A 9,484-nucleotide genomic window follows, 5' to 3' on the forward strand; every position below is an offset into this window, starting at 1 on the left:
GCAGATGCCCCCCCCTTTGGATCCCTATTTTCCCTCCTTTGGATCCCCACTATGGCCCGTCTGCTAGCTTAACCGTCGCAGACGTGGTTTTCTGGCATTGTAGCAGACCAGTGCACATGAGGAGACGTTGTTTCAGGCGTTGGAGGCAACGGAAAATTTCATTGGCTATTGTTGAGATTAAGGGTGTGGTAGAAACTCCTACTTTCCCAGGTTCACCTAGACATACGTGGACTTTGTCTCACGATTGGCAATTGGAAAACAATGATTTAAGCCATGTTACTTCTCGCAGGGAGTGGTTTAGCACGTTTTTTGATCTGAGACAGGATGGTGTTCATGGTGTGGGTGACACACATTTGTTACCATATACATGTGGTAGTGATGTGTTCACGTGAACACACTAGAACCGTCGGGGCATTTTTCCCCTCTTTAGGAGGTTTTTTTCCTCGTGCATTGTATATACACCCATCATTATAGGGCTATCTATCTTTCCATGGCACACTAAGTAACATACTCTCCGTTGCATGCCTTGAGCTTCCTTCGTCTTCTCCAAGCTGTGTGCGTTTCCCTGCAACCCTAATTCCAACAATTGGTATCAAAGCAGGTTGCATCCTCCGGGCTTAGTCGCCAGTAACTCCAGCACACCCATGCTCACTTTCTTTGATTTCAGTGAGCGAGCGTTCCCGGTTGACAAAAATTTTGGGTGAACTCGAAGAGCTCAATCTACTCAGATTTTTGATTCAGGCTCATTTCGACCTCCGTTTCCACTCTAGCCAGGTCTGCACACGTAATTTCATCATTTTGTGCAGAATTTTTGTAAGGGCCAATTATTGCATAATAGGTCCCATACAGTCTACTGCAGGTGGTGCTATATAGCAGGTGCTAATCTCACTCAGTTTCTCCTCATTTCGGGCAGTTTTCACATCAGGTGCATGCATTTTCCATGTCTGACAACAACACAGATGTGTTCAAGATGTTTGTTGATGAGGACACATTGGATGGGGACAATTACCCTATGCGGGCTTACATGATGCAACATGTTGTTGTGTCAAAGGGCGTTTGGAATATTTTGCAGGGCATTGATGTACATCCTGGTTTTGAGGATGTAGGCAATGTTGAGGACACGTCTTGTTGCAAGGATTGCTGATGTTAGAGTTGTTTTGCCTACGACAGAACAAGCTCGTTGGGATGTAAAGGATGTGCACGCTCATGTGTTGATTGCATTGTCTGTAAAGTGCACCATTACTCCTCACATTCGTTCAACAAAATCTGTAAAACAGGCTTGGGATATTTAGGCTGGTCTTTATACAAGCCGCAATGAGGCTAAAATTGCTTTGCTGCGTAAAGAGCTGGAATCGAAGATTATGCATGAGGAAGATGAAATGGACACCTTCCTTGCTCGTGCAAGGATGTTAATGAGCAACTAATGTGATGAGCAACTTCTGTCAAAGGAGATTGTGATGCTGATGTTGATGCAGAAATGGCATTTAGTGCAGAGTGCACTTATGATCCTATTGTCCATAATGCATGTATGTCAAATGCTGCAGATTCACATGTATGGTATTTTGACAGTGGTGCTATAAAGCACATTACCTCAATCGTGATTTGTTTACATCTATTGAGTCTGTCCCTCATGGGAATATGGTGACTTGTGCCAACAATGCCTCTTATCATGTTCAAGGAGTTGGAAAGATAGTGCTTACTGCTGCAAATGGAAGTTCTTTCATACTTGTTCATGCAGTGTATGTACCTGGGATCAAAAAGAACCTTTTGTCCATATCTGCACTTGCTAGACTTAGTCTTGTAGTCAAATTTGTGGATGACAGATATACAATTCATGATCTCAGTTTTGGTGATGAAATTGTTGCATCTGGCCTTTTCTGTTGTGGGCTGTATAAGCTCACTTTGTATGACAAGTGTGGAAAAAAATTTGCAAATGCAGTTGCAGATTCAAGGGTTGTCTCAGATGCAAAACTATGGCATGCACATTTTGGGCATGTGAATTTTGCCAGTTTGTTGCGTTCTAAAACATGAACCATAACACTACTCAATGCCAATGAGTAGAAATGCCAAAATGGCTCCACAATTTCATATACAATGGCAATCCACACTCAACATATGTCCACGGAGTGGCTGTGCATAAATAAGCGCCAAAAGAGTTGCAATCCAAAAACTTGATCAATGTGAAAAAACGATACTCTCAAGAGAGCTCACCGGTACTCAAAAGTGCTCGCCAAAATGCATGTGTAATGGGCATCATCCATGCGCCCATAATCATATGTAAATCCATTCATGAGTATGATAAACCGAAGCTCAAAATCACTGCCAAAGTATCCTGTGAAATTCTGTGAAAGAAGCTCCACGTGCGTGCTTCAAAAAACGTGCATCTCTTAAGAGACCGTTTCAATGATGTTGAAATGCCTACGTGATTCTTTGCTCAAATCTACCAAAAAACCATCAAACCATAAGCTTTGCACAAGCTGCAATTACATCTTTAGCTCATAATTGATACACCCAACTTCGAGCACCTTCCGTGCTTCCAAAAGTGCATCAAACTCGCACACTATAAGAAAACAGAAATCCTGAAATTTCTGTATACAATCAGTCTGAGCTAAATACCAACAAAATGGTGAGAAATTTGCAAAACGTTACTTCTGCAAAGTTGTAGACCACATCAAAACAGAGGGTCATAATGGGTAGAACTCTCAAATTTGTCTTCTACAAGCAGAAAAACGAATTTGAAAAACAGTGCTGCTGCGCATACAATTTTTAGGACAACACCTTCACTTACACACAATCTTCCACTCTCTTTTTTGAGCTTCCACAAGAATATACATCTCTCTCGGCTAAGCTCACAAGCTCCCATTGCATTCTCACAAAACTTCCAAGCTTTCTTGATCTCTCCACCACAGAGAGCGAGCGAGATCGCCTCGAAGCTCTCAAAGCCGTCGTGCTCTCCGCTATCGCCAAGTCGTAGCTCTGATACCAATTGTGAGTGCATAAATGCAGTGCGTGTGTGAAGAGAGAGAGAGAGAGAGAGAGAGAGAGAGAGAGAGAGAGAGAGAGAGAGAACACAGAATGTGGGTGGAGCAGCTCAACACTATGTATGTGAGAGAGCTCCTTATTTTTCTATCTAGTAAAGAATAAGGTGTGTACAAGTAATGAATGGTCGGACGTCTCTGGCGTGTTCGACAGCAGGAGTAAGAGGCACACCGCCTTTACCCCAACAACTTTAATCGTGCCTTCTTACTAATTGTATGTTAAAAAAAACCCCTCAATAGTCAGAGGCTACCCCTACTGATTCTCTTGTTGGTGATGCTCCCTTTCCTACGGTCTACACCTCCTCCTGCTCCATCCCTCCCTCCCCCCGGCTCACCCCTCGCCTTTGCTGCACTATCGAAACAACCTACGAAGCTGCCAGCAAAAGAACCTCTTGTGCAAGTGCTTGCTCTGCCTCTTGCAATTGATAGGAAGGACCCACCTTGTGACTGCTCTGCCTCCTGCAACTAATTGGTAGAACCTCCTATGCCAGTGCCTCTACCTCTTAGCGTGCACACATGCCTCAAAAAGTGAGCTGCGACCGGCGGAGATTCCTGCATGGCCTACCACAACCTTGGACTTTTCTGTATCGTTTGCCCACCGTTTTGCTACCGCTTCTAACGGAAAGTCACTCCATCTCCCTAGCCGATTGTAGCGATGTGTCGCCGGTGGACATGCAAAAATAGGCTTGTAGAGCAACTCAGACGCTACAAGATGAAGTTCAATGTTGGTCGGGTTGCATGTGCGCTGATCAGCCAGTGACAGACCGGTAGAGCAGCTACCGCTGCAACATGTGCGCGAATTGGCTTAAACTAGCCGGTGGAGATTGTGGCGCATGTGAATGGTCGTTTGTTAGCATGTGCACTGGCTTGCACCTCTGGGTTTGCGTAACACAAAGATAGGAATATACGGGAGACATAAAAATGTGTGTGTGTGTGTGTGTTTGACTGTGAGAGAGAGAGAGAGAGAGAGAGAGAGAGAGAGAGAGATTTGTGTGTGTCCTTTCTTTTCAGATTCTCACTATTTTTTGGGAGTTAAAACGAATCGTTGGCACATACTACTATTACTACTTCCAAGTTTTGTATAATTTGATGGACTTGTAAGTAGTGTTTTGGGAAGGACGCGACGAAAAGGCGAGAGAGAGAGAGAGAGAGAGAGAGAGAGAGAGAGAGAGAGGGGGAATGGCCAGCGGAGGAGGGGCAGGCGGCGAGGGAGGAGAGGGGCCGTGCTTACCAGAGTGCTACTGCGACCGGTGCCTGCCGCAGCGGCTGCTGGACTTCGAGGCCCTGCCCCCTTCTCAGCAGCGCGCCTTCTGGAGCCATGTCACGGAGGCCGGCGGCCAGCATTTGCACCGGCTCTTCCCGGCCCCCCCTCCTCCCATTCCCACTGGAGGTACCCACCCCTCCCCCTCTCCCTCTCTCTCTCTCTCTCTTGCTTTGCTTGTGGGGGGACACATGCATTTGTTTGATTAAGGCCTAAGGTCCTCACTTCTTTAGTACTGCACTTGCATCACCATAAGTAATGAAAGACTTTATGAATTAATGGTGTAGAACTGCCGGAGAGTCTTTCTACGTCAACACGAGCACGTGCAAGATGGGACATGCCTCATCATGTATTGGAAAATGTGCCCAACATAAGTGATGCGTTCGAATTCATCGACAACCACCTTGAAACTCACGCCGGGCCTCATAGAAAGCAATGCATGAGGGAAGCCATGCAAAAAGTGATCTCTCTATCTCTTTGTTCAATTTTCTATCTCCCTCACTCTTTATGAATGAATGTGTGTGTATCTCATTGCCTCCTTAATCAAATCCACCATACTCTCAACATTGACATCCCCATTGGATGCATTCTTTCACATAAATTTTGAAATGCACTTCGCGCTTCGAAAGAAATAGAATGCTTTCATTTTTTTCTTTTTTTTTAAACATTTCGAAGCTTCGCTTTCGACTAGGTTTTTCGAGAAAATATGCGGCCAAACTCTCTCTCTCTCTCTCTTTCTCTCTCTCTCTTATTCAAAGATTGATTTTGCAAAATGTAATTGGCCTGTGAACACTCCAATACTTACTCTTCACATTCTGGTATGTTTTTCATGTAGGTCATTGACATATATGCGGACTTGTTTAGGCCCAATCCTTCCACGACAATCGAAAATGTCGAGAACCCTGTAATAATATCCATTGATAATGCACAAGTCGGTGAATTCGAACAGAGATCCGACGCCGAAGCGCAATTGTAAGCCCTAAACATAATTACTTTAGACAAAAGTTTGGTCGACAAAATTGTCATGACCAAAAAATTATGCCCTCAGTATGTTGGCAATGTGATTTTTTTTAAAAAAAATTTTGAAAAGTCATTGGAGCTACATTTGAATTAACTCAAAATAATACATGCAAACCCTGGTATATCCTTTGCATAGGGGCTTCCAGCATATACAAAAAGGGTTCGTGCAATGGGTGCAAAGGCCCCCTAGATTACAGATATTCAAAACACCCGAGCAATGTGATTAAGTTTTGACATTACTTGCAGGTGTGTCATATGCACAAGTGAGTTCGAGAACGGAGAGCAATATGTCTTGCTGGATTGCAGCCACATTTTCCATAAGGAGTGCCTTGATGGATTAATACATCACACGTGAGCCAAATTTAGAACTTTTTGAACCTATCATCTCATGTTGTTTTCTATTTTTGGCATACTTAAGCTAGCCAATGCCTATGCGATGCACACACACACACACACACACACACACACACACACGTAGGCAACAAATAGCCCGGCCTTTGTGAGTTTCTCACAAGTTCTTGACCTTGTTGGAATATGACTCAAGCTATATTCATACACACGGTGTTCTCTCGGCACCTACACATATGATGTTCGGATTTTGGTCATGTAGCCTTCTTGGTTGAAAATGAGAAATCTGAATCATGGTTTCATTGGACCAAAATTTGGGTATTCTCTATATCATAATTTGTTATGAACCCTGGTAAATACCTTACACCTTGGCATAAATCCGGGTTGTCAAGGCCAAGGAAAAGGGTGAGCAAGGCATGCAAACTCTCAAGTCACTAGGCTACCACAAGAAGAGTTGACATTTTCTCATGTAGGAAAACGGGCTCTTTCTCCTTGTTTGCATATAAAATTTAGCATCATGAGCTTTTGCTTAGGAGGCACCAGATACCTAGCTAGGTGCAGTTGAGGGCAGGGAACCACCGGCCTGCCCATTGGGCTGGCGATCCCCTCCCCCAACAGCACCCAGCCAGGTATGTGGTGCCTCTCTCATAGAAGCTCATGATGTTGTGGGAAGTGATAATCTGAAAAATATTGTAGGAATTTATCCGGAAGCTCTTGTGCATTGGTCAGGTGGAGACAAAACTTACCTAAATTTATGTGCCCAAATTGTCGAGGCCAATTCTTTGTCAACTTTCAGCCAAGGAATTAGCTGTTGCAGATGTTGCTCCTTTTATTAAGGTAAGGTTTCTAATTTCAATTTACATTTGTATTTATTATATATAGCTAGAAAATCCAAGTATGTATTTGGTCTTGTCGACTCATCTGATGAAAAACCTAACAATTGTGGCAATTGATGATATCTTATACAAGATTTTCATCATCGGTCATAATATTCAAGAAGTGCCGTGCACAACATCGAGTGAATTTATCGGCTCGATTTCTTCCATATCTCTAATAGTTTAGCATATAGAGTTGCTGTGTGTACGTGCATTGGACCTTATTGTAAGAGATTCTTTCCATTCCATGAGGTGAGGTAGCAAAGGCTATGGCATGTTGATAGCTAGTTGGCCAAATATGATACAAAATAAACACACACACACACACACACATTATCAAGAAATATATTAATTCAGTACCCTAGCCTTACCAAGAACGTGTAAGGAAGTATTTCAACTAGGGGTTTGTTACTATCATGCATTCATTATATTTGTAACATTCAAGAATGTGTTTAGACTAAGCTTGAGAGTCCCCTTAATAAACTCCCAACCGACGATTGTGCCCACCAACTTGAGTAAATGCATCAACTACATTCTCGATTTGGCCCACCAACTCGAGTGCATAGTGTCAAGGATTCTTTGACATGCCATGAGGTGAGCATGGTGGGCCAATTGAAAAATCAAAACAACCAATTGAAGAAAAGGAAAAAATCCAATTTAGGAGAATAGTGTTTAATTGCAAAAAATGCCTACTATTTTGGAAAATATCCTCTTCGATCTACCCTAAAGGGAATTTTGTATGTTTGTGAAATTGAATTTTTACCAAATGCTGCTGGTGAAGTACCAAATTCTACGTGAAGACAATAGCTAGTTGTCCCTAATATGGCATAAAATCTCTAGATGGAGATGTTTCCAAATGTAGATATGAGAGAGAGAGAGAGAGAGAGAGAGAGAGAGAGCAATTTCTACCATATGGCATAGATGTTGCTAGAATGTTAGTTTGAAGTTTTTACGTATGATCTTCAAAAAATGCCCCTTTTTTTATGAGTCAAAAATGTGTATAAGGTTAAACGCAAAACAATATCAACTTTTGAGATTATATATTTTTTTCAATTTTCTCAAATTTTTTGGCCATACTCACAATTGTGAGTGGAGATGATGTATTGACTTAGAAAAAATATACAATCAACCTCAAGCACTACATGTGCCTTCAGGGGGCAATGTTTCCAAAAGGGAGCCTGTAACAATACGCCACTTTTAAAAATAAACCATTGAGCGCAGTGAAGGTAGTGGGGAGAAACTTTACACATATCATATACTTACAATTGCACATCGTTTTACATTACACCCTCGAGAGGCGATCGTGGGGACCACCTCCCAATATGCAACTTTTGAGCTTATATTTTGATAAGCAGGCATTTAAAGCTATATAATAATCTTTTTATAAGATGGGGATTAACCATGTCCAGTTCTTTAATTGTAGAATTTGATTAAAATTGATTAAAATGGCATGTGGATCCAAGCAATTACTTTAAAAAATTCTTTTGAGATCCTTATGTACCCGTAGCTTAGCATTTGAGAAAATTGGTTCCATATTCTTTTAAGTTGGTTCTATAGTTTTGTGAGAGTATCCTTGAGAGGGCTTTGGCAAACTAAAATTTGCCTCAAATCATTGTTTCCAAACTTTCATTTTTTGTTTATTATTTATAGTAGGCACGAAAACTAAGCTTTTGAGGATGAATTTTCCTATTTAAAATATTTTTTAAACGAAGGAAGAGAAATGAAGTTTCTTCAAGAAGTAGAGGCATTTTACAAGATTTTTGAGAACATAACTTAAAATTTTGGTCAATTTTTCAACTTGAATTTTTTTATAAATCTCTTAATACAATATTCAGTTTCCCATAGAAAAAGTTCTTAAATCTTCTTCAAGTCATAACATATACACATTATGAATAACACCTTATGATTCTTTCTAGCTTCACAACATAAGGCCAAATTTTTTGAACAGATTTGGGTAGGTAATGAGATATTTCTTGGCACCTTTTGGTTGAAAGGACAGACTCATGGAAAAGATTCAGTAAAAAAATCCAATCTACTCTCAAGAGAATTAGACCGATGCTCAACAAGGCTAACAATCAAGTAATTTCAATCCAAAGCTAGATATGAGGAGCTTGGCTTAAAGAAAATGCAAGGCAAGGCCTCTGACCTTGAGCACATGGAATGGTTGAAGATCAAGCAGTCCTTGCATGAAAGGGAACTAAAGGAGACTAACATCCTTAGACTTTGGGCCAGACCAACAAAAACACTTTGCTCATAATGATCAAGGTAAGAAAATGACAGGCTACCATCTCTTTCTTGATCGACAACCATGGAGTTCACCATAATAACCCTAACCAGATGGGAAAAACTATGCTAGATCATCTTAGCCAAATCATTGGAAAGGTAGCCTCTCCCTCTCCCATATTCAGGGAAGCTACGGCTAAAATTTTTACATCGGGGACGGTTATCGAGCGAGCTCAATGGAGCGAGCTTTTTTTTTTTGTTTTTTTTTTGGAGGGCTACCACCACTACCTCCCACTGCCGCCCCTTAGCACCCATCGCCACGACCACTTAAGTCCACCACCGGTGGTTAGTGGTGCTAGCTTACTGCCACCATGAGCCGCCCCTAATCGTACCGCCACCAACCATTGCTGCCCCTCCCACCACTGGAGTAGCTAAGGACCTCCTCTCTCTCTCTCTCTCACTATGTATGTATCTTGTTGAATCTCTCTCTCTCTCTCTCTCTCTCTCTCTCACACACACACACACACACACACACACACACACACAAATGCCAAGGCACTAGTAATTTTGCTAGTGCCTTGGGTATCTTTGTATCAAACCAACTCTCCCTCTCATGATCCCTCCAATCCATCCCCTCTCATGTCCCCTCCTCTCTCTCTCTCTCTCTCTCTCTCTCTCTCTCTCTCCAACATTAGTGGACTCAGACTGAGCGAACTACC

General features: G+C 42.1%; 1 protein-coding gene across 1 annotated transcript; it reads left to right on the top strand.

Annotated features, from left to right (window-relative positions):
- The first annotated feature begins 4,169 nt into the window (after positions 1-4,169).
- On the top strand, positions 4,170-7,838 carry LOC147440308 (uncharacterized). The gene is made up of 5 exons (XM_086483502.1): positions 4,170-4,428; positions 4,587-4,759; positions 5,135-5,271; positions 5,566-5,670; positions 6,397-7,838. The coding sequence occupies exons 1-5, from the start codon at positions 4,218-4,220 to the stop codon at positions 6,473-6,475; spliced, it is 705 nt and encodes a 234-aa protein (XP_086339628.1). The 5' UTR covers positions 4,170-4,217; the 3' UTR covers positions 6,476-7,838.
- Positions 7,839-9,484: the final 1,646 nt, after the last annotated feature.

Source organism: Adiantum capillus-veneris, chromosome 15 (assembly GCF_014529385.1).
Source record: "Adiantum capillus-veneris isolate H3 chromosome 15, ASM1452938v2, whole genome shotgun sequence".
NCBI classification, from domain to species: Eukaryota; Viridiplantae; Streptophyta; class Polypodiopsida; order Polypodiales; family Pteridaceae; genus Adiantum; species Adiantum capillus-veneris.

Coding starts and splice junctions, on each gene's coding strand:
- LOC147440308 (XM_086483502.1), top strand. CDS start 4,218: ATGGCCAGCGGAGGAGGGGCAGGCGGCGAGGGAGGAGAGGGGCCGTGC. Junction 5,272..5,565: donor TCCGACGCCGAAGCGCAATT/GTAAGCCCTAAA, acceptor CATTACTTGCAG/GTGTGTCATATGCACAAGTG. Junction 5,671..6,396: donor GATGGATTAATACATCACAC/GTGAGCCAAATT, acceptor TGCATTGGTCAG/GTGGAGACAAAACTTACCTA.